Source organism: Oncorhynchus mykiss, chromosome 5 (genome assembly GCF_057628025.1).
Source record: "Oncorhynchus mykiss isolate SJ-2025 chromosome 5, ASM5762802v1, whole genome shotgun sequence".
Classification (NCBI taxonomy): Eukaryota; Metazoa; Chordata; class Actinopteri; order Salmoniformes; family Salmonidae; genus Oncorhynchus; species Oncorhynchus mykiss.
Window position 1 is genome coordinate 26,716,278 of NC_143026.1, and position 25,367 is coordinate 26,741,644.

The 25,367-nt window shown below is 42.5% G+C and overlaps 2 protein-coding genes and 1 pseudogene across 3 annotated transcripts; 2 read left to right on the forward strand and 1 right to left on the reverse strand.

The window, feature by feature from the left end:
- Positions 1–137: 137 nt before the first annotated feature.
- LOC110523509 (POU domain, class 5, transcription factor 3) lies at positions 138–9,498 on the forward strand. Of its 2 annotated transcripts, none has more exons than XM_021602261.3 (5): positions 138–4,584; positions 4,733–4,844; positions 6,635–6,765; positions 7,072–7,236; positions 7,512–9,498. In XM_021602261.3, the coding sequence occupies exons 1-5, from the start codon at positions 3,838–3,840 to the stop codon at positions 7,764–7,766; spliced, it is 1,410 nt and encodes a 469-aa protein (XP_021457936.1). In that variant the 5' UTR covers positions 138–3,837; the 3' UTR covers positions 7,767–9,498. The 2 variants fall into 2 exon arrangements, with proteins under 2 accessions (XP_021457936.1, XP_021457937.1); XM_021602262.3 differs by having other exon boundaries at positions 4,736–4,844.
- LOC110523510 (alpha-(1,3)-fucosyltransferase 7) lies at positions 9,462–19,930 on the reverse strand. Its single transcript, XM_021602263.3, has 2 exons — positions 19,706–19,930; positions 9,462–11,018 (listed from the first exon to the last, which is right to left on the reverse strand). The coding sequence occupies exon 2, from the start codon at positions 10,977–10,979 to the stop codon at positions 9,933–9,935; it is 1,047 nt and encodes a 348-aa protein (XP_021457938.2). The 5' UTR covers positions 10,980–11,018; positions 19,706–19,930; the 3' UTR covers positions 9,462–9,932.
- Positions 19,931–20,988: 1,058 nt separating this feature from the next.
- LOC110522858 (chloride intracellular channel protein 4-like) lies at positions 20,989–25,006 on the forward strand (annotated as a pseudogene).
- The last annotated feature ends 361 nt before the right edge of the window (positions 25,007–25,367 follow it).

Below are 25,367 nucleotides of genomic sequence, written 5' to 3' on the forward strand. Positions count from 1 at the left end.
GGCTAGTGGTGACTGTTTAACAGTCTGATGGCCTTGAGATTGAAGCTGTTTTTCATTCTCTTGTTCCCAGCTTTGATGCACCTGTACTGTTTCCTCCTTCTAGATGGTAGCAGGGTGAACAGGCCGTGGCTCGGGTGGCTGAGGTCCTTGATGATTTTCTTGGTCTTCTTGTGACTCCAGGTGCTGTAGATGTCCTGGAGGGCCGACATTGTACCCTGCGGTTGCGGAGGGGGCAGTTGCTGTACCAGGTGGTGATACAGCCTGACAGGATGCTCTCAATGGGGCATCTGCAAAAGTTTGGGTCTTAGAGGGCAAGACAAATGTTTTCAGCCTCCTGAGGTTGAAGAGGCGCTGTTGCACTGTCTGTGTAGTTGGACCATTTAAGATAGCCACTGATGTGTACTGCAAGGAACTTGAAGCTTTTCACCTTCTCCTCTGCGACCCCGTAGATGTGGATGGGGTGTGCTCCCTCTGCTCTCTGCTGAAGTACACGATCAGCTCCTGCGGCAAGCGGTACCGGAGCACCAAGTCTAGGTCCAAGAGGCTTCTAAACAGCTTCTACCCCAAGCCCTAAGACTCCTGAACATCTAATCAAGTGGCTACCCAGACTATTTGCATTCCCACTCCCTCCTATTTTATGCTGCTGCTAGTCTCTGTTTATTAGCTATGCATAGTCACTTTAAGAACTCGACCTACATGTACATATTACCTCAATTATTTACTGCTGCTCTTTAATATTTTATACTTTTATTTGTTATTTTGTAGGCATTTTTCTTAACTGCATTGTTGGTTATGGGCTTGTAAGTAAGCATTTCACTGTAAGGTCTACTACACCTGTTGTATTCAGTGCAAGTGACAAATACGATTTGATTTTGTTGACTTTGAGGAAGAGGTTATTTTCCTGGCACCACTGTGCCAGGGCTTTAATCTGCTCACTGTAGGTTCTCATTATTGTTGGTAATCAGGCCTACCACTGTTGTGTCTTCTGCAAATTTGGATATTGAGTTGGAGTTGTGCGTGGCCGCGCAGTCATGGTTGAGCACACACCCCTGGCGGGCCCCCGTATTGAGGATCAGCGTAGTGGAGGTGTTGTTACCTACCTTTGCCACCTGGGAGCGGACCATCAGGAAGTCCAGGACCCAAAAGCAAAGGGTGGGGCTCAGACCCAGGGCCCTGAGCTTGGAGGGTGATATGGTGTTGAAGGCTGAGCTGTAGTCAATGAACAACATTCCTACATAAGTATTCCTCTTGTCCAGATGGGATAGGGCAGTGCAATGGCGATTGTGTCATCCGTGGATCTATTAGGGCGGTATGCAAATTGCAGTAGGTCTGGGGGGGTGGCAGTTCCAGTCCTCAGAGGGCCTGATTGGTGTCAGCTTTTCCCCAGCCCCAGCTAACACACCTTAATCCAATAATCACCTAATCATGATCTTCAGTTTAGAATGCAATTAGATTAATCAGCTGTGTTTGCTAGGGATGGAGAAAAAGTGTGACACCAATCAGACCATCAAGGACTGGAGTTGCCCACCCCTGGTCTAGGGTGTCAGGTAAGTTGGAAGTGATGTGATCCTTCACTAACCTCTCAAAGCACTTCATAGTGGCAGAAGGGGGTGATAGTCATTTAGTTCAGTTACTTCTGCTTTCTTGGGTACAAGAACAATGGTGGACAACTTGAAGCAAGAGGGAACAGCAGACTGGGATGGGGAAAGATTGAATATGTCTTTAAACAATCCAACCACCTGGTCTGCACATGCTCTGAGGGGGGGGGGGGGGGGGGGTGTAGAGATGCCCCGACACCATGTTCATTCATCTCCTATTCACACTGCACATAGCAATGTACAAATGCTATAACTTTCATAATAACATCATCAACCACCTACTCAAATAAGTCACTCTCTGGACATGAGTGTTTCATTCAGGGTAGGGGGTAGGTGTGTGTGGGCCGGAATCAAAGGGTTTCGACTTATTGTTCGTGTCTGAAAAGGAGCTAATGGTCGGCCATCGCTACTCAAGGACTAAAAGCCGCGGGGTGCCCCCGGGCCAAGTCGCACAATGACACCCCCACTCCTCCCGCGGCGCGTCTTCCTGCCACAATCTGAAGCAAACGACTCGCTATGGGGGTGCGTATCTGTATCGGTGCGACGGCCATCCACTCTTTTCAATACACCCATCAAGGCTAGTATAAATTCGACTGGATGCTTTTAGTTTTAGTAATTTCCTCTGCGTTGTCCTGATTTTACATGGGCAAAAATTGGTTTCTGTATGTAAAATTGAGCGTAAAGTTGTCACTTCAGAAAAGTTCAACCATTATGTGCATCATTCGTTGAGTTAATTGTCTATTTTGAAATGTCATAAGACTGCTTTTAATTTCTAGACTTACTGACCCTTTCACATGTATTTCTGAAACAGGAGTCCTTCTCAGTTTACTGATATCCATGTAATTAGGCTACAGCGCCATCACATTATAGGCATTGTCTCTCGGCCAAAAGGATGGTCCAAACATTGTGAAATATGACAAAACATGAACCTAATTCTTTGTTTAACTTCATTAATGATTGTGGGTCACATGAGGCAAATGTGGTTTGTGTATAAGTCTAAACCTCAATGGAAATGCATTGAGTCGGTTATAATTTCCATTTAACAAATTGAAAGATTTTTCCCAAACTTTTTTTTTTACATTTTAAATTCTAACAATTAGCCAGAAAATTCAGCAAGCGAATATATGGGTCTATGCTATTTACATTTTGATCGAATGGAATGTCACTTACTCGATAATTATTTTTGCACAAAATTGGCTTTTTAGGCTATGAAAAAAAATCTTTATATAGCCTATTGTTTTATAGTGTAATATAAAATGGATAAGTTGAGCATGATCAGCAAGGTTGCCCAAATGTTGTTACATTAAATATTATTGTTGATTTGAACACAATTTTGCGTATACTTTCTTGGCCTATAGGCCAACATTTTATAATGAGTGATAGTCAAAATGTAATTCTGGTATGTATTTAAATACATCTGCCTGCATGTAGGCTATCCCAAATCACTTTTAATATCGATGAAAGCTAGTCAAGGTAAATTATTTAAACAATGTCCACAACGCTACATGCATATTAGATATGTTATTTAAATTCTCAGGAAGACGAATATTTAGTATCAATTTTTTTCAGTCAAGTTTTCAATGGGAAAGCACGTTACCTGTTATCTCACGGTCAGTGTTATCAGGGATCTTTGGGACGTCCCTACAACAAACTTTAACCCCTACCCTTAACCTAACCTTAAACAACCCTTACCTAACCATTTACATTTCAACTTCAGTGGGAGGTAGGGACGTCCCAATGATCCCGGATAGCATAGACCGTTATCTCGCTGTGAAGGAAAAAATCAAGTTCGTTCGCAAATTCACTATCAGCTGTGTTTGATTGTCTCTCTCGACCAATGGGAGGCGAGGCAATTAACATCCCAACACCGATTGATTAAAAAAAACTGTGGAGCTGGGGTGTTGTGAGACGGCCATTTGAAGGTGAAGTAGGTGGTGAACTCGAGACTCAATGGACTACAGTTGATGGGTCTCTCGCACACAGGCTTCTATTTCTGTACAGGTTTGTTTCCACACAGCTCGAAGAGAAACTTTCGGGATTGATTTTTACCCTTTAAGGAATTGCTCAAAGAACGCTGGCGTTTGGACATTTTCTTGCCACCCTCAAGTGTTCAGGACAGGCCGTTCAGAAACGATGTTCTATCTTGCGTAATGGGTATATAGACGGTATAGACTACAAGCGTGTCATTGACTATAACCAAGTGCCTGAACCACATTGTCTGAGATTCAAATAAAGGAGAATGTCGGAGCGATCTCAGAGCCCTCTTTCGGATTGCAACAGCCGGACGGATGACTTCAGCCGACCCATGTACGCCCAGGCCTTGAGTCAAGAAGCGTTTGGAGGCACGTCGCTCCAGATCCCTCACGGCGTTCTACAGCACCACAGTCTTATATTCAACAAGACTGCATACAATGGGTTGCCTCCAACACCTCAAACCTTTTTCCAATTCCCACCAGTCGGTGGTGACTATAGGGCCTCAGATTTACAAACCGGTGACTTTTGCCAACCCAAACACTGGTATCCCATCGCCGCTCCCGAATACACCGGCCAAGTACCGAGGGTTGCAGTGACTACGCAGGCCACAAACCTGAGCCCACCCATTGCCGAAGACAGGGAACAAATCAAAATGCCTGATATAAAGATTGAGAAGGATGTCAATGACGAGTATGAGGTAAAGATTCAACAGTATCCAACTCCGTCGTCCGCTGTGGCTCACGGGGTTTACTACTCGACCCCATGGAACCCCTCGTTTTGGCCCGGCCTTCCCCACATCACTGCTGAGAGTTCCAATATTCAAAACCTCAACTCCATACCCTCAACATCGTCTTCAACATCCCCATCGCTCTCGCCGTCACCCCCCAGCAATGGGTTACCCGGGATCACGTTCAACGGGAGCGCAAGCCAAGGTGCCCAAGCGCCCCAGGCGCAAACTCAAAGCAATGGATCCTCCAGCGCCAGCGGTGGGTGCAGCGACTCGGAGGAAGAGGTGAGTCTGAAAATAGGCCTATGTACCGTTATCCCCATGATGTCCCATTAGCTTGTGTTTACCCTGGAGCCTGCCTATTAATTTTAAAAAAGTGAAGGGATGGACAATGTTTCCTAAAGTCTTTGGTAAGTGTGCCTCTTTTTAACAGGAGAACCCTTCAACTGAGGAGCTGGAACAGTTCGCCAAGGAGCTGAAGCACACGCGTATAACACTGGGTTTCACACAAGCAGATGTAGGAATGGCTCTAGGCAACCTTTATGGTGAGTTTGGATTAGGCGTACACTAAAACTACCATTAACCTATGTCACAGCCTAACCTTGCCAATGTGAGCTGGTGAATATTAATGCATGCTTGGTCTTTGAACTTACTGAGTGTTCCGTTAAATTGGCATAGAATACTATGGTCCTTGTGTTTGAAATCTACTGTAGTTGTTGCAGTGTCAACTAGGGATTAACTTGGATCCCGGCAAATGACCGCACACCAGATCCGAATGCACTTTAGACCTCTCATCAGAACTGAACATTCGATCCCGTTCTGAACCAAGACCAGTGAGCTGAAGCCCAGGACTGGTTCAACATCACATAAATTAAATGAGCCCTAACCGGACAACCATACACTATATTGATTCGAACTGGTGATGAAAACAATGTGGCGGGCGGCAGCTGAGTGGGGAGACAGGAAACAGCCATTGGGCCAAGAAAAAGTGCAGAGGAAACTCACCTTATGTTCAGCCGAATGATGAAAATATTGGAATTAAGTAGGCTAATGCAATTGAAGGCGTTTGTCAAATTCTTGCTCATACTGAAACTCCCAAAGTGATATAAAACTGTTATACAAAATGTTTTAAGCTATACTCGTGTGTGGTCAACTAAATTATGATTTCAGCACCGTTTTCATTGGGACAGCGCCATGTCGCTGATTTGAGAAGAGTGGGGGACTAGTCAATGTCAGATCTTTGTTTTCACTGAATCTCCGTTTAGATATTTGGTAACAATTCAAACTGGGGAAATGTTAGCTAAATTGGAGTCTGTGCTAATGAACATATTTTTGATAGTTTGCTCATATATTAGCTGATCAGAACATTTTGCTAGATTGTTATACAAGTGGATTTTGCGCTTCACTCGCGTAGTAAGTAGCCTGTTCTACACCCGACCAAAAGCCAAGGTCTGTATATTTGGTTCAATTATATCTGGCTGGACAAGTGGAAATGGTAGCTCATTTATTCGTTTGCTCCTCTCACTGATCAAACATTTAGCATGCAATAATGTAGCCTAAATCAAGTGTAATTGCTCTATTTACTCACGTAGTAGCCCTATATAGAGTTTAGGGTTTTTTCCAAAACGTCCCTCTAACTTTTTTCTGTAATCCATAGGTGGAATTACCAAATCACTTCTCGCATACGAATGTAAATAAAATAAAAAAGTTGCCCCCTCTTCTCTGCGCTGTCTCGTATTGCTGCCTCTATGAGAGCTTCGGTAGAGTGTGTAAACAACACAGTCGGTCCCGGTTAAGATGCCTTGATATCTAAACAAGTTCCTCTTCATCTCCCGTTATTCATGAGCTGACCTGCCATCTGTATAATCCACTCGATTTTGCCAAATAAAGTTTTGGTATTCGTTTATCTAGCAAGCTTAATCACTTTGATCATTGACTTTGTTTGGCTGCTGTTAGTACATGTCTGTGTCGAGGTAGCCTAGGCATACTGATGAAATGCGCTGAATTAATTGCGGAACATGATAATGCTCTTAACTGATCAACTACCTAATTCGCAATAATGTTATTGGGGAACTGTTACTCTATCATTACAAAATATTAGTTTCTCTTGGTTGTGAAATCTTTCAATAGTGTTGCAGCCAAGACTCCAATTTGGCTCAGCGACAATCTTATTTAGGGAGAATCCTGAGCGACCATATCTTGGTTTTAAACGCTCCGATTTTTGCGTATTTCCCAGGATACATATGAATTATTCCTGGTATTGCGATTTGGTAGATTTTTGGGAAAATATTAATCCCTAGTGTCAACTGCTGACAATGACTCGTTCTCTGTTTAGGCAAGATGTTCAGCCAGACTACAATCTGTCGTTTCGAAGCCCTCCAGCTCAGCTTCAAGAATATGTGCAAGCTGAAGCCCCTGCTTCGGAGATGGCTGAATGAGGCTGAGACCTCTGACAACCCCCAGGATGTGAGTACTCTTCTAATCGAACTTTTTATCAGATATCTTTGTTTTGCTTAGAATCACAGCTGGTACAGAGCAGCATCAGGTTTGCACAACGTGTCTAGGATTCCATCTTGTTGGCCATGAACTTCCCATGGCCAACCAGAGTAACATTTATTAGAAAATGTTCACCAAATGTTATCTATTCAACTTTTGCATTTGGTATTTGAGGGGAGGCCCTTTTGGGGGGGACCAATATAGTTATGTCCTCTGCAATGGACCAAAGTACACTGTAATGTCCCAGTCTGAATGTGAGTATACTTGTATCCCCAGATGTACAAGATCGAGCGGGTGTTTGTGGACACCAGGAAGAGGAAGCGGCGGACCAGTCTGGAGGGTTCGGTGCGCACGGCTCTAGAGTCCTACTTTGTCAAGTGCCCCAAGCCCAACACCCAGGACATCACACACATTGCAGATGACCTGTGTCTGGAGAGAGATGTGAGTCCCACACTGATACAGCCTTTCCTCAATTCCTTTGTCGCCTACTGGCCTTTATTTCCCCAACCATGCATGGCTGTTTAGTCTAATTGGCTCTTAAATGAAATGGACCCTAAATTCATTTATGGTAAATATGCTTTTCCCGTGTTGCCATGGTTTGTATCTCAGTGCTGTATGTGATGACTCGTCTGACACTGCCAGGTTCTATATTTTTAAAATTAAGGAAGTGGGGAAATGTGGTGTTTTCTGGACAGCATGTGACTTGTGTTTGGCAGGTGGTGCGTGTGTGGTTCTGTAACCGCAGACAGAAGGGCAAGCGCCTGGCCCTCCCTTTCGACGAGGAGTGTGAAGAACAGTACTACGAACAGAGTCCACCTCCCCCGCATATGACCCAATCCCCCCTCCCTGGGCAGGGGTACCACCTATCCAGCCACACCGGGGCCCCCACTTTCTACATGCCCCCCCTCCAGAGGCCAGAAGTCTTTAAGCAGGCCCTGCACCCTGGACTGGTGGGTCACCTGACCAGCTAAATGTGTTCCAGTTCTCTAAACCAGCTCTGGCCATATGGCCTCCCATTCCCACCCAACATACAGTGGGGAGAACAAGTATTTGATACACTGCCGATTTTGCAGGCTTTCCTACTTACAAAGCATGTAGAGGCCTGTCATTTTTATTATAGGTACACTTCAACTGTGAGAGACGGGATCTAAATCCAAAATCCAGAAAATCACATTGTATGATTTTTAAATAATTAATTTGCATTTTATTGCGTGACATAAGTATTTGATATCAGAAAAGCAGAACTTAATATTTGGTACAGAAACATTTGTTTGCAATTACAGAGATCATACATTTCCTGTAGTTCTTGACCAGGTTTGCGCACACTGCAGCAGGGATTTTGGCACACTCCTCCATACAGACCTTATCCAGATCCTTCAGGTTTCAGGGCTGTCGCTGGGCAATACGGACTTTCAGCTCCCTCCAAAGATGTTCTATTGGGTTGAGGTCTGGAGACTGGCCAGGCCACTCCAGAACCTTGAGTTGCTTCTTACGGAGCCACTCCTTAGTTGCCCTGGCTGTGTGTTTCGGCTCGTTGTCATGCTGGAAGACCCAGCCACGACCCATCTTCAATGCTCTTACTGAGGGAAGGCCGAGGGTGATTGACTGTCATCTTGAACTTCTTCCATTTTCTAATAATTGCGCCAACAGTTGTTGCCTTCTCACCGAGCTACTTGCCTATTGTCCTGTAGCCCATCCCAGCCGTGTGCAGGTCTACAATTTTATCCCTGATGTCCTTACACTGCTCCCTGGTCTTGGCCATTGTGGAGCGGTTGGAGTCTGTTTGAGTGTGTGGACAGGTGTCTTTTATACAGGTAATGAGTTCAAACAGGTGCAGTGAGTGGAGAACAGGAGGGATTCTTAAAGAAAAACTAACAGGTCTGTGAGAGCCGGAGTTCTTACTGGTTGGTAGGTGATGCAAATTAATTACTTAAAAATCATACAATGTGATTTTCTGGATTTCTGGTTAAGATTTCGTCTCTCACAGTTAAAGTGTACCTATGATAAAAAACAGACCTCTACATGCTTTGTAAGTAGGAAACACTGCTGATTTTGCAGGTTATCAAATACTTGTTCTCCCCACTAGCTATTTTCTACCTCTTCATTCCACCAGTCCCTTGGCTCTGAATATCTGCGGTGAGATTGTTTTTGCACAAAGTTGTCTGACCTTTTTTTGATATTTTAAAAATGAGATTTTTTCCCCTTTATCTTGAATATCCTTGTCTTGTTGCAGTTCGTCCAGAGGTTATCTATTAGGTCTTACATACAATTTCTTTAAATATTCTTTGCAGTCTTGTCCAGAAGGTATACTCTCATAGTGGAAGTATGATACAATTTTTGATTTGTCTTAAAAAATCTTGCTATGTTTGTTATCCATGCCTGTATTGCATATGTTGACTAGCTGTTTTTAATCTAATGGTAGCCATTGCGGTAAAGGGATTAACCAAAGTGGTACTTATGTTAACATGATCAGGGACCTGTGTTGTTAATGGTTGTCACTGTTACAGAGCTGATTACATCACCACTCTTATACAAAGACTTGATCAAAACACATCTGAAATGGCCATCCAGCGCAGGCACAATCTAGTGCCTTGTTGTGTAGTTGAAGTCATTTCATCTTCTATGTGACTCAAATCTCTTGGCTAAAGATTTTACACAATCCCATGTTTATAAATAAAAGCATATTTGATAATTTTATTGAAACTCTGGCTATTTCTCTGGTGCAACCTTAAGATGTTACTTGTAACTTTTGCACCACACAATTAAATATTTTTTATTTTCCATGCCAACCTGTGTCGTAACAACAATTAGTGAATATGCTATTGTGTACAGAAATGCAGCATGTGTAACACAGATCACCCATAAATGCTCAACCACTTTCCCTGTTTCTCACACATTAGTTGTGTGGGGAGGTGGTTTATTGCTGAAGTGTCCATGTATGTGAAAAGAGCTGGTCCTAGAGAAGACCACCTTCACATTTTTAAAAGGTGTCCTAAATGTCACTCCCCTTGTATAGTGCACTACTTTTGACCAGACCCTATGAGCCCTGGTCAAATGTAAGGACCTGCATAGGGAAAAGGGTGCTATTTAGGATGCAGAAGTCTGAGGAGCTGCCAAAGTGAACCATGGGTGTGGTTTCACTTCCTGACCCAGGCTTCCAGGTCATGGTAAACCTTCTGAGCAGGCAGGCTGTGATACTGGGGGCAGATGCTACACAGCCTCTCCCTCCAGTCTGTATACACTTTCACCTGATAGCTATGCCGCCACGCAAAGTACCCAGCATATCTCTCCTTGTCCAGTTGCAGCTGCCGGAGATAGTTCCCCAGCTCCTTGGTGGATGGAAAGTCCTCAACGTGGATGAAGGAGTTGGGCGGCGCCACGGCTATGTAGTCATCTGGAGGTGGACCCAGAACCACAGGCACCGCCCCTGCCTGGTAAGCGTTCCGCCAGAGCTTCTCAGTGATGTAATCCTTGGAGATGGAGTTCTCGAAGGACAGGTAGAAGTAGCAGCTTGAGATGGTGGGCAGCAGGTCGATGGAGGCCAAAACACTCCCTCTCAAGCGACCATACACCTCCACGGGGATGCTTCTTTTCAGGCTCTTGTACACCAAGCTCCTTCTGTGCTGAGGCTCATAGTGACTAACAACCCAGCAGGCCAGAATGGACTTATTTTTGGGAATGTCTTCTGTGCTGCTATCATTACCAGTATCACAGTCCTTCGGCAGCAGCTTACCATAGGGCATGGTGATATCGGCATCGCGGCGGTAGGACATGGTCCAGTTGAACACGTTATTGAAGGGCTTCAGGTATCTGCTGTTGTCAGGCGACTCCAGAGAGAGCCAGACCCACTTCTGGTGCCTTGGCCGGTGAAGGTGGAGGGGCAGCCGCTCCTGGCCGTTCATCAGCTCTCTGTGGTGGAAGACCACCAGGTCAGCACTGGGGTAGAGAGAGCGCTGGTCCACCAGGCGGCAGTCAGGGATACGGTACCGGTTCCAGCACACGTCTCCCTCCAAATTGTAGGAGGGGCCAAAGGGCCAGTGCCACAGCAGGATGGTGATGTTGTTGTGGCTTCTGTCAGAGTTTGGACCCCACCCACCCCCACTCCCCTGTCCCACCAGAAAGAACAGTAGAGGGGCCAGGCAGATGAGGAGGAAGAGCCTGAGGCAAAATGAGGGGGATTTCATGGTAGAGCTGGACCCTTGTTTGTCATCAGGGTTCTGTCACTGCAGGGAAATGAGCAGAGAAAACAGGATTGAGTTTCTGTTAACCTTGACTCAGGGGTAAACATAACATGGTAAACAAATCTGAGACATTCAAATTGTTACATTTCGTATTAATTTGTATGATAGGCTATGTTACAAATTACAATTCATACAATTACAAATTTGCAATACGTATGTTACGAATTACATTTTTTTTTTGGACTAATGTTAGCTGGGTTAGGAGTTAGGGGAAGGGTTAACTAACATGCTAAGTAGTTGCAAAGTAGCTCAAATGTAAGTAGTTGCTAATTAGCTAAAATGCTAAAGTTGTCCTTGAGATTAGAATGCACAACCTTTTGGTTGCTAGACGTTCATATCATACACCCTACCAACCACCCTCCTTTTGTCTTATGTATTCATACCAAACGTAACATATCATACTGATTTGAGTGTCCAGGATTATCGTTTACTATGTTACTTCTAGGCTATTAGACCAGCCTGTATCTGTACCCAGTAGCCCACTGGCCTTATCACTTATTTTATTGGAACACCATCCATCCCATGGTATTATTAGACACCCAGGGAGCGGTTGATAAATGGCTGAATGATAATGGCTACGGTATGCATCTCCTTGTAACAGGTTGATGTACATGTTTGTTTGTCACCATCTCTACCATCTCAATTTACATGTTGGGAGTAGTTTGGTCAAAGATAGGACTGATCAGTTGGAGATTGAATTTGTTTGCTACTGCTAAACATGCTTTGTCATTCTTATTTTGGTTGTGTTGCGTGTTACATTTGACTTCCTGTATTGTGGTTGTCTATCCTTCCCAACTCTGTGCTTGTCCCCATGTCACCAAATACAATGTTATTTTACAGAAAACAAATTAACGAAACTTTCAGCATGCTTAGGGAAGGGCACTCAACATGCTCGTTACTGGCACAAATGACTGATTGGCTGAAAGAAATTGATAAGATTGTGGGAGCTGTTTTGTTAGACTTCTTTTGTACTATGGATTAATATCCTCTGCCTTATCATGGATGGGCAGTTACCTATCCAATAGAACACAGAGGGTTTTCTTCCATGCAAATTATTTTGTTGAGTATGATGTACTGCAGGGCAGCTGGCTTGGGCCATTATTTTTTACTAATAACCTCCCACTGCAACAGTAAAATAAATAACTGACACCTTTAACATAGATCTCCAGTCAGTTTTAGAATGAGTAACTAGCAATAGGCTGCTGCTAAATATCTCAAAGATGAAAAGCATCTCTAGGGACAAGTCACTCGCTCAACCCTAAGCCTCATCTGGATCTATTATTGAATGTGGCTATTGAGTCATTTGAAGAGACTAAACTGCTGGGTGTCACCTTAGATAGCAAGCTATCATTGTGAAAACATATAGACTCAATGGTTACTGTAATGGGAAGAGGTCTGTCCATGATACGGCGTTGCTCTGATTTATTGGTATCTCAGTCAATCAATCAGGTCCCACATGCCATAGTTTTGTCACACCTGAACTTCTGTCCAGTTGCGTGGTCAGGTGTGGCAAAAAAGGGCAAATTGCGTTTGTCCAAAATGGAGCAGCACATATATTGCACTTAGATGTACAAGGAGTGCGAATGTCAATGCCATGCATGTCAATCTCTCTGGCTCAAAGTTGATGAGAGATTGACTGCATCGCTATTGATCTTTGTGCAAGGTGTTGAAGGTACTGAACTGTCTGTTCAAGAGGTTGGCAAACTGTTCAGACACTCATCAGTATCACACAAGACATGCGACCAGAGGTCTCTTCAATGTCATTAGGTGCAGAACAGAGGCTGGGAAAAACACTATTAAAATAGAGCCATGACTAAATGTAACTGCCATGCACTCCAGGTAACTCAAGCTAGCAATAAAATAACACCTTACGGCAAGACGGAGACTGTGAAGAGAGACATCTTTATGCGTTTTGTGTTGTATTAGTATTATGTGCTGTGATACGTGCCTGTATTAATAATGGCTGCTCAGTGAAACGACCTGTGCTGACTTTAATGTGCAAGCCTTCCTCCATGACCTGGCCTCTAATTGGTATAGAATCAGCTTGATCCCCTCTGTCGAAGACGCTCTGACTTTTAAAAAATATTTTCAGTGTTATGAAAACAAATGTTATTAGTCACATACACGTGTTTAGCAGATTGTGGGTGTAGCGAAATGCTTATGTTTCTAGCGCTGGCAGTGCAGTAATATCTTACAATTTCACAACATATACCCAATACACACAAATCTCAGTAAAGGAATGTAATTAAGAATATATAAATATATGGATGAGCAATGTCAGAGCAGCATAGATTAAAAAACAGTAGATAGTATAGAATACAGTAGAAACATATGAGATGAGTAATGCAAGATATGTAAACATTAAAGTAAATGATGTTCCGTTTGTTCCATTTATTATTATCGTTAACAAATACACACCTGTAAAGAAAATGAGAATTGAAAACACGTTCTGCCCCTGGTTCGACTGTGATCTGGCAGTGACTCCACCTCAATAATTCCATTTGGCAAATCGCTCGGCACACACATACTCAGACTGATTGGCTCTCATTCAGGCAAATTATAAATAAATGCACTCAGGCAATCCGGGAGGACAAAGTTAGTTATTTTAAGGACCAGTTCTCGCTCTGTGGGTTTAACCCCAAGAAGTTCTGGAAAACGGTTAAAGACCTGGAGTACAAACCCTCCTCCTCACAGCTTCCCATGTCAGTAACAACCACATTAAGGGACAAGTAGCACATGGCTGAGCTCTTTAAGTCAAGATTCCTTTTTGACTTTGCCATGCCTCCTTGCATGTCCAACATTTCTTCATCTTCCACCCCTTCTAATACGACTATCCCCGATGCTCCTCCCACTTTTCCCCCTATCCCGCTACAAAGTTTTTCCTGCAGGCGGTCACTCAGTCCGAGGTGATAAAGGAGCTCCTTAAACTTGACCCCCAAAAAACATCTGGTTCAGATGGTTTAGGCCCTTTCTTCTTTAAGGTTGCTGCCCCTATCATCACCAAGCCTATCTCTGACCTTTTTAACCTGTTTCTCCTCTCTGGGCAGATTCCCATTGCTTGGAAGGCAGCCACAGTGGGTCCTTTATTTAAAGGTGGAGATCAAGCGGATCCTAACTGTTATAGGCCAATTTCTATTTTGACCTGTTCATCAAAAGTGTTGGAAAAACTTGTCAATAATCAACTGACTGGTGTGGTGGAATATTGACTCAAAAATATAACACTCTTACTAGAACTTGTGAATTCAAAAAAGACTTAATTACAAATGTAACAAAGCTGAGCCCCTCCATGGAAAATACTAAATTCTCATATTACAGAGTCCTGCCTTTATAGTATTCTGTCTTTGCATAGCGTATAGAGTCCCCTCCCTCTATATGAAAATAGCTTCCCTTAACCTTTCTCCACCATTATCTTTCCACCTCACTTCTTGCTTGTTATATCCTGCCTGTTTGGCCCTGTTCAAGGGTATCATCGGATGGGGCCACAGTGTCTCCTGACCCCTCCTGTCTCAGCCTCCAGTATTTATGCTGCAGTAGTTTGTGTTGGGGGGGCTAGGGTCAGTCTGTTATATCTGGAGTATTTCTCCTGTCTTATCCGGTGTCCTGTGTGAATTTAAGTATGCTCTCTCTAATTCTCTCTTTCTTTCTTTCTCTCTCTCAGAGGACCTGAGCCCTAGGACCATGCCTCAGGACTACCTGGCATGATGACTCCTTGCTGTCCCCAGTCCACCTGGCCGTGCTGCTGCTCCAGTTTCAACTGTTCTGCCTGCGGCTATGGAACCCTGACCTGTTCACTGGACGTGCTACCTGTCCCAGACCTGCTGTTTGCAACTCTCTAGAGACAGCAGGAGCGACATTGACATTTACTCCTGAGGTGCTGACTTGTTGCACCCTCGACAACTACTGTGATTATTATTATTTGACCATGCTGGTCATTTATGAACATTTTAACATCTTGGCCATGTTCTGTTATAATCTCCACCCGGCACAGCCAGAAGAGGACTGGCCACCCCCCATAGCCTAGTTCCTCTCTAGGTTTCTTCCGAGGTTTTGTCCTTTCTAGGGAGTTTTTTCTAGCCACCGTGCTTCTACACCTGCATTGCTTGCTGTTTGGGGTTTTAGGCTGGGTTTCTGTACAGCACTTTGATATATCAGCTGATGTAAGAAGGGATATATAAATACATTTGATTTGTTAACGCCCACATCTTACAGCTGTATAGGTTATAATGGTAGCGGGGCCCTGGTCCTATATGTTCCATTCTTTATATAGCCATTCTGTCTTAGCTCTTCAAAGTGGACAGTCTAAATACTGCCTGCTAATATTGGAGTCATGCACTTGATGACATCATTTCTGCGTCCGGCCAATGGAATTATTGGCTTGATGTTGTTTTCTCAGTATAGCAACTGCACCTAGTTACATTGCATCATCTTCCACACTGGCTTTCTTGATGTCTATTGTATCCTCTCGGGTATGCAACCTGGTTTCCGCTCAGGTTATGGATGTGTCACTGCAACCTTAAAGGTCCTAAATGATGTCACCATTGCCCTTGATTCTAAGCAATGTTGTGCTGCTATTTTGTTTTTGACTTGGCCAAAGCTTTTGATACGGTACACAATTCCATTCTTGTGGGCTGGCTAAGGAGTGTTGGTGTCTCTGAGGGGTCTTTGGCCTGGTTTGCTAACTACCTCTCTCAAAGAGTGCAGTGTATAAAGTCAGAACATCAGCTCTGCAGATTTTGCTGTGAGGAGGCAGAGTCATTAGATCATTTATTTTGGTACTGTCCACATGTAGCTTGTTTTTGGTCACAGGTCCAGGAACAGCTAAAGAACTGCAACATTTACCTAGAACTAACTCTGCAGATAGCAATACTGGGTGATCTGGAAAGTCATAGACAATCAATAATTATTATTGCTTCTTTAATTTACAATCTGTAGAAGTCATGAGAATAAAAGGTTCAGTACTTTTGTGAAGCATCACAGCACAGTTGAAAAATATATGGCAAATAGAAATCCAAAATAGATGGTGTTAAGAGATAGATAGGAGGGGCTGAATGGAGCTGAATGATGGGACTAATAACAACAAGATAACCAATGTAAAAACATACAGGGTTTGTAAAATGTATATAGGTTCAGAAATGTTGTGAAATAGAAACCAAACTGGATGGAAAATAGAAATAGAGGAAGGACTAAAAAAACTTGTCAGTAAAATGTATTTAATATGTATAAACTGAAGGTAGAAGCATAAGTGCTATTGTTTATTAGTTTACTCCAATTGGGGAGGGGTGGTAGGGAATAATAAAGGTATATTCTAAGGAAAGTATGTATATGTATGAATGTTTATGTATACATACAATTGAATTTGAAGTTTACATACACTTAGGTTGGAGTCATTAAACTCGTTTTTCAACCACTACACACATTTCAACAAACTATAGTTTTGCCATTTCAGTTAGGACATCTACTTTGTGCATGACACCAGTAATCTTTCCAACAATTGTTTACAGACAGATTATTTCACTTATAATTCACTGTATCACAATTCCAGTGGGTCGGAAGTTTACATACACAAGTTGACTGTGCCTTTAAACAGCTTGGAAAATTCCAGAAAATGATGTCATGTCTTTAGAAGCTTCTGATTGGCTAATTGACATGATTTGTGTCAATTGGAGGTGTACCTGTGGATGTATTTCAAGACCTACCTTCAAACTCAGTGACTCATTGCTTGGCATCATGGGAAAATCAAAAGAAATCAGCCAAGACCTCAAAAGAAAAATTGTAGACCTCCACAAGTCTGGTTCAACCTTGGGAGCAATTTCCAAACGCCTGAAGGTACCACGTTCATCTGTATAAACAATAGTACGCAAGTATAAACACCATGGGACCACGCAGCAGCCATATTGCTCAGATTAACGTACCTTGGTGCGAAAAGTGCAAATTAATCCCAGAACAACAGCAAAGGACCTTGTGAAGATGCTGGAGGAAACAGGTACAAAAGTATCTATATCCACAGTAAAACAAGTCCTATATCGACATAACCTGAAAGGCTGCTCAGCAAGGAAGAAGCCACTGATCCAAAACTGCCATAAAAAAAGCCAGACTACGGTTTGCAACTGCACATGGGGACAAAGATCGTACTTTTTGGAGAAATGTCCTCTGGTCTGATGAAACAAAAATAGAACTGTTTGGCCATAATGACCATCGTTATGTTTGGAGGAAAAAGGGGGATGCTTGCAAGCCAAAGAACACCATCCCAACTGTGAAGCACGGGGGTGGCAGCATCATGTTGTGGGGGTGCATTGCTGCAAGAGATACCGGTGCACTTCACAAAATAGACGGCATCATGAGGGAGGACAATTATGTGGATTTATTGAAGCAACATCTGAAGACATCAGTCAGTTAAAGTTTGGTCGCAAATGGGTCTTCCAAATGGACAATGACCCCAAGCATACTTACAAAGTTGTGGCAGAATGGCTTAAGGACAACAAAGTCAAGGTATTGGAGTGGCCATCACAAAGCCCTGACCTCAATCCTATAGAAAATTTGTGGGCAGAACTGAAAAAGCGTGTGAGAGCAAGGAGCCCTACAAACCTGACTCAGTTACACCAGCTCTGTCAGGAGGAATGGGCCAAAATTCCCCCAACTGATTGTGGGAAGCTTGTGGAAGGCTACCTGAAACATTTGACCCAAGTTTAAATTGTTTAAGGCAATGCTACGAAATACTAATTGAGTGTATGTCAACTTCAGACCCACTGGGAATGTGATGATATAAATAAAATATGAAATCAATCATTCTCTCTACTATTGATCTGACACTTCACATTCTTAAAATAAAATGGTGATCCTAACTGACCTAAAACAGGGAATTGTTCTATGGTTAAATGTAAGGAATTGTGAAAAACCGAGTTTAAATGTATTTGGCTTTTTGTAAACTTCCGACTTCAACTGTGTGTGTGTATGTGTGTGTGTATGTGTGTGTGTATGTATGTATGTATGTATGTATGTATGTATGTATGTATGTATGTATGTTTACCCCAAAAATATATGGGGGATTGGAAATGATGCAGACAATTACATTGATGGACGCAACAAGGACAAAGCATCTGCTGGGCTGTTATCTACAGTTTTGCAACATGCAGGTCACACCATGTTACTCAGTTCTTGTCACACACAAACAGGCCAGTAGCAAGCAGTTGTTTAATCTCATAATGATGCTCCAGTGCACAAATGCAGACACCTCACACAACCAACATCAGATAATATGTAATCATATATATGCTAATGCCTATAATGTAAAATACAGAATCCAACACCAACAAAGGGTATATAACAAAGTATTGATATAAACTTTTGTTATTGACCAAATACTTATTTTCCACCATAATTTGCAAATAAATTCATTAAAAATCCTACAATGTGATTTTCTGGATTTTTATTCTCATTTTGTCTGTCATAGTTGAAGTGTACCTATGATGAAAATTACAGGCCTCTCTCATCTTTTTAAGTGGGAGAACTTGCACAATTGGTGGCTGACTAAATACTTTTTTGCCCCACTGTACCTTGTTGGTCAGTGGCAAGAGGCTGGTACGACACCATGTGCTAACTAGCTAGCTAGTTAGTTAGCGACACCGTGTGCTAGCTTGCTTTTTAGATAGCACATGGTGTAGGCCTCACCTTCCGTTTGCTGTGTACTGGAGAGAAAATTGGGCCGACAGGCGGGGGCGAAGGACACTATCTACCGGTGTTGCTAGTTAGCTAGCTAGCACACAGTGTTGCCTACACCTCCCGTGTACTGGAGAAAACCGTGCCCGACAGCTTGCTTTTAGGAGGCCTGCGTGGTTCTGGTATCGGGTCCTACCGTCCTTTTTTGCTTATAAATTGATCTGTGGATACCGCAGATCGAAATGGCTTGCATTGATTGATTGATAGCCCTGGTACCCAAGGACAAAGTAGTATTTTTTTCTGGGCCTGTCTGATGTAGGATGTGAAATCTGAAAGTATTTGAATCTGGGCACTAAAAATCATTACATCGTAGTGCAGCATGAGGGAGTGGTTTCAACACGGTAGCACATTCAGAGATCTATTTATAGCCATTAATTTAAAATAATTAATAGATTTTAAACAAAAAACACTTTCTGTTTGTCAGAGTATTTTCAGATGTTGTTATCAACAAATAAACAGTTTCACGTTTGGATTCAGCCTTGTGTCAGGTGAACTGTTGACTAATAATTCCCCTTACTCTTGAAACTGTTCCCTTTCAATTGCTGCTATACCATGGTTATCTAATTCATATTTCTTGTGTAAGAAACATTTCAATTTAGCCCTATCAATAAAGGCCAATTCTCACAAGTGTAAAGGATTAATTGAGTTTTTAGATCGTTGCACAGTAGATTAGAGTGACAAGAAGTAACACATGCAACCTCTCTGACAAGAAGTCTGTGTAGTTCCGACCACAAGACTCAGATACGAGCAGTCTGAGTAACTGAAAGTAGCAGGAACAGAGAGACACAGGACCAGAGTGACACACTCACTCTTGAGATTAGGAGAATCTTAACGTGATTAACTGGAATCTAACCAATTCACAATACAGAGTAAAATAAATAGTTTAAAAAACTCCCTCCCTCTCCAACATGCCATGGACAGCACAATAGTTGTGTCCCTCTCTATCCACTAACCTGGGAGGTGGGCTGTGGGTCCGTGGATGTGAAGTCCCTGTCTTGTCTGCTCCTGTTGATGCGGACCCTGCTTTAAGTGTCCACAGAAGGCAGAGGTGAAAAGGGTTGTGATGCTCTGTGTTGATGATTGAAAGATAACTTTAACGGGATGTACGTACTCAGTGTGCACAGCAGCACTATGCTCTCTCTCTCTCTCTCTCTCTCTCTCTCTCTCTCTCTCTCTCTCTCTCTCTCTCTATTACTAAGCAGGAGGAGATTGTTGGGACCATCATAGTGCAAGTTAGTGTAAAAAAATGATTTGACGTGTTAGTCAGAGGGCTGTTAGGACACAGTATCTCTACCATCTACAGTGTTGGTGGTAATACATTGTGTGTTTACAGTGGTTAACATTGAGCTGGTGTTTACCATGCTCTGCTGTGGCCATATTGGTGATGAAGACAAATAGGTTAGCAGAGACTGTATTTCATTGTACATGATGATTACCCCAACAGAAAAATATGACTTGAGTGAAAGTCTAAAAGTACTCGGTTTGAAATATAGTTATATAGTGAATATAGAAATATATAGAAATATAGAAATATAGTGAAATATAAATATAGTAAATATAGTATAAGTATCAAAAGTAAATGTAATTGCTCAAATATACTTAAGTATCAGAAATAAAAGTATACATTATTTAACATTCCTTATATTAAGCAAGCCAGATTGGAACCATTTTCTTGTTTTTTAATTTTACGTATAGCCAGGGGCTATCTCCAACACTAAGACATAATTTAAAAATGATGCATTTGTGTTTAGTGAGTCCTCCAGATGAGAGGCAGTAGGGATGACCAGGGATGTTCTCTTGACATTTTCCTGTCCTGCTAAGCATTCAAAATGTAACGAGTACTTTTGGGTGTCAGGGAAATTGTATGGAGTAAAAAGTACAATATTTCCTTTAGGAAGTAAAAGTAAAAGTTGTCAAAAATATAAATAGTAAAGTAAAATGCACATACCCCCAAAAAACAATGTAAGTAAAAATACATTAAAATACTACTTAAGTACTTTACACAACTGACCTAACACATACCTTATTAGTAGGGAAGATTGTTTTCAGATACAGTAGCTTTTTCGGTTAAGTCAGAGGACTTTTCAAAAGTTGCACATGTAAAAGTTTTAGCCAGCCTTTCTAGAGTCAATTTGTAAAAATGGCTAGCTGGAGCTCAGCACAGTTGTTTCCATTTGAAGATGTTTTTATGAAGGAATTTGAATCCGAAAGACTTGTGATCTTACTTGTTGTGGTTATGTCGATGCACTCACAGCTTTCTAGAAAACACACTGAAAACCTGGTCCCCAGCCTAACTTTGCATCCTCATCAGCTGAAGACGATAACCACTCTGAAGTGGGTAGGGCCAGAATCCAAATGTCCATTTGTGCACACCGATTGACTGAAACCAGGAGGCTGAGATAGACCACTAAGAAGGGGAGAAATCTCCCTAAAGAGACTTTGGGGAAAGTCACACTTTTTTTAAACACAAATTGTATGATAAAATAGGTTTATCAGATTATCAGAAGGGAAGAGATCAAGTTCTGTACTGTTCAGAAAGGGCCAATGTCAGACAGAGGAAACTGACCAACCATCTCTCCCTGATTTCCCAATACAATAGTGTCTTCCAACAGAACTAAAGCCGCAGAATGTAATGCTACACTTCTCTAAACTCTTCTAAAAAAACAGGAAACCAAGAGGGGCCCAGGCATACACTTCTGTATGCCAAGAAACAGTGTGTTGGAAAGCACCTATTGCTTACCTTGACTTCAAAGACAATCATTCTATTACAAAAGCAAACATTCATGTAGAGAATGAATAGTTTAGAAAGCTTGAGAGATCAGGTCACTTGTTAAAGCTCTGACATTAGCTTAAAACGTGATTCCATATCAAGGGCCCATGAACTATAGAGAGAATAAGAATACAGTTCAAGAGTATCTAACAGAGACAAATTCAAATCACGAATACCTAAACAGGAACTCTTCATCAAGGTAAGAGTCAGAATCCAATGGAGCCTGTGTTAGGCCTACTGTATTTGAAACTTTAGTCCTGTTTTAGAACAACAGGTTGTACATTTTAGTTACAGAGACAGCTTACAGCAAGGAAGGAATAAATATTTGTTCATACAAATTTAGGATCTTAAATTGAGCCAGTTTGCTACAGCAGGAAAATGATCCTGAAGCAACAGGAAATGGGAATTATGATGTGGATTATAATTAATGGACATTTTTGTAGGGGTTGATAAAAAAGGCTGTATGGGAAATAAAGTCAAAAATGTCAAAGTGGAAATCGCAAACGTCAGAAGCCTTTTTAAACCTCAAATACACTACATATTTTCAATGTCCTGCATTGCAGGAAAGTTCACCTGCAACAGCGTGATCCTTACATCTGTAAATAAACCTAATAGAAAAGCAAACGTTTTATTATATGTGAGTCCAGGTGTATTTGTAAATCACATGGCTAGTTGCTTTAACTACAAGAAAATTAGCACGTGGTCAGCTGCCATTAGTACACCATACATGTTCCAGGGCGTTTTTGCAACACTCATACATGTTCCAGGGCGTTTTACAACACTCATACATGTTCCAGGGCATTCTGCTACACTACCAGTCAAAGGTTTTACAACACTCATTCAAGGATTTTTCTTCATTTTTTCTATTTTTCTACATTGTAGTGTAACCATCTCACCAGGCTCGAATTTGACTGAGAAGGACATCTCCAATAAGAATCCCTATTGTAAACTATCTAGGGTGATGACAAATAGGGTATCAACTTCAGATGGAATGATTATAGATTTTTGTTATTGTATAAGGATATACTTTCCCATGCATTCAATTCAATTGAAACAGTAAATGACTCCACCAAGGCAACAAGTTGTGTATTATTTACATTTTCAAAGCACCACATCAAAAGAAATACAAATAATAAACCCCAATGAGTCGTGCACAACCCATGTCCAAACGATTTCAAGCTTGTTTTAATAACCCGGAGGCGCGCGTTGGAGCTAAAATAAAATGACGACACACATGAAGTCCCGAAGCTCCCCACCGTTGTGGTTACTCACTACTCGTGGATATTGCCTCAGGGAAGTATGGCAGTTCCTTGCAGGTTTCCTGACAAGATCCACAGCAAGCACAGCTGTCAATTCAGAGAGTACGCTTTAGCAGTAACCGATATCCCATGGGAACATGACCTCGTTAACTTTTCCCAAGCAATTCTCTCTCGGCGTCACACGATGCTAGGCTAACCTCAAGGCTGTCAAATACCCAAATACAATGAGACGGTAGCTTCAGTCTTTACTAAGTCTTTCTTAACAAAATTATAACAACTCTCTTATAAAATAAAAATGATATTTCCCTTTGAAACTTGGTAGGTATCGATTTTGTTTTATTTTTATCGTCTCCTTTTATAATTTTTCTTCACCAACGGTCATAATGTACCGTCCATCCTTTTCTCAACATCTGTGTAATTATTATTATTAAACAAGTAAAGTGTAGAAAGTACTATAGCAATTAATCGTCTTTCTTACACTGTACTTACATTATGAAACAGTTGAACAAAACAAATTACTGACTGATTGAAGAGACCACATTTTTATTCTGTCCATTTTCCTTCTCTATCGCACACCCCTCCAACCTCCACCCATCCACCCGATAGGCCAGTGATGATGGGGAGAGTGTGGGGAACTGTCCCTTCTGTCAGCGACTCTTTATGATCCTCTGGCTGAAAGGGCCAACTTCACCCTCACCACAGTAGACATGAAAAGCTATAAATGTGGCTTTTTACTCTCACGCACATACAGTCTCCACAATGATGCACTTAATGCCACAGTTCAATCCATCCAAGCCAGGCATGAATCGAAGCACTTGTCCATACATGTCCAGGTAACAACTACTTATGAACTGCTAACACTGATAGAATAACTAGAGAATTGTGTGTGATAGATGAAGTGTGCAATTAAAGGCTTTTCTCCCCCATGTGTTTTATCGGGTCCCCTTGCTGTCAGGGCTCCAGAAGTGCTGAAGGACCTTGCCCCGGGCTCTCAGCCCCCGTTCCTCATCTTCGGCGGCGAGGTGCGCACCGACACCAACAAGATCGAGGAGTTTCTAGAGGAGGCACTGGCTCCGCCACAGTGAGTGTGTGATGAACATCAACAGGCATAAATGCACGGACACACACACACACACACACACACACACACACACACACACACACACACACACACACACACACACACACACACACACACACACACACACACACACACACACACACACACACACACACACACACACACACACACACACAAGTCATTAATTAATAAAGGTTTATTACAGGGCAATTAACATCTTTGCAGTCAAACGTATCCTCCACTGGCTCTACTAACTCAGAAAGCTGAGAGCTAATGGCAATACCTTTCCAGGTACCCCAAGCTGTGCTGTCGCTACAAGGAGTCGAATGGTGCTGGAGATGACATCTTCCACGTTCTCTGCATACATCAAGAACCCTAACCCTGGACTCAACGATAGTAAGAGCCCCTCCTTGTTAGAAATTGATGTATCAGTCATTGAAACAGTAGTTCTGTTTTTTTAGTGCTTGAGTGCTTGAGAAGAAGTTTCTGAAGAGCCTGATGAAGTTGGATCAGTACCTGCTGACGCCACTCCTACACGAGCTGGACCAAAACCCAGACGTCCCCCAGTCATCACGGCACTATCTGGACGGGAACTCCCTCAGTCTGGCTGACTGTAACCTGCTGCCCAAGCTCAATATAGTCAAGGTTATCAGATCAAGCATTCCAGGAAGTCCTAGATTACATTACCTTTGCCAGTGTCATCTATTGTACTTTCCTCTAGTCTGCTCCTCTTTGTTGGAACCATCTCAATCTCAATCAAGAAGGGCGAAGGTCTATTCCTTTTACAGTATTTAAAGGTGCACTCAGATGTGTAGCTATGGTTTAAGCAATGGTAATATTGTGCCTTTTATTAGTCTGTATGATTGCAAGTACCACTAGCACCCCTGTGCTACTCGTAAACAGATGAACATGTTGTTCAGTGTGGTTCAGTGTGTGTCTGTCATGTTGACTCCCTTTCCCCCTCTCTTGCTCACCACAGGTGGTGTGTAGGAAGTACTGTGACTTTGAGATGCCTGCGGCTCTGACCGGTCTGACCTGCTACCTGACCAAGGCCTACCAGCAGGACGAGTTCCGCAATACCTGCCACAAGGATTCCGAGATCCTGCTGGCCTACCACTCGGTAGCCAAATACCTCAACAAGTAGATCAGGAGAGAAGGAGGGGGAGAGAGGAGGGCAATGAGAGATAGAGAGGGGGGGGGGGGGCAGACAGGGTAAAAGAGGAGTTGAAGAAGGTATGTTTAGACAAGAGAAGAAATGTAAAAAGGGAAAGAGGGCTATGAAGCCATGATTTATGATTTATGTGTAGAGGAGCAGAAAAATAAGCCTGCTGCCTGTGCCTCAGAATGAGGCATATCTGTCTTCTGTCAGTAACATATTTGTGTATAACGCTGTGTGTACAGGGTGAAGGTCTGCTCGTATATGTACAGTTACAATGTGTGTGCAATACAATTATGTGCTGCTTGTTTAGTTTCTGTAGATATTTGCTTTCCTTGAATTATACTCA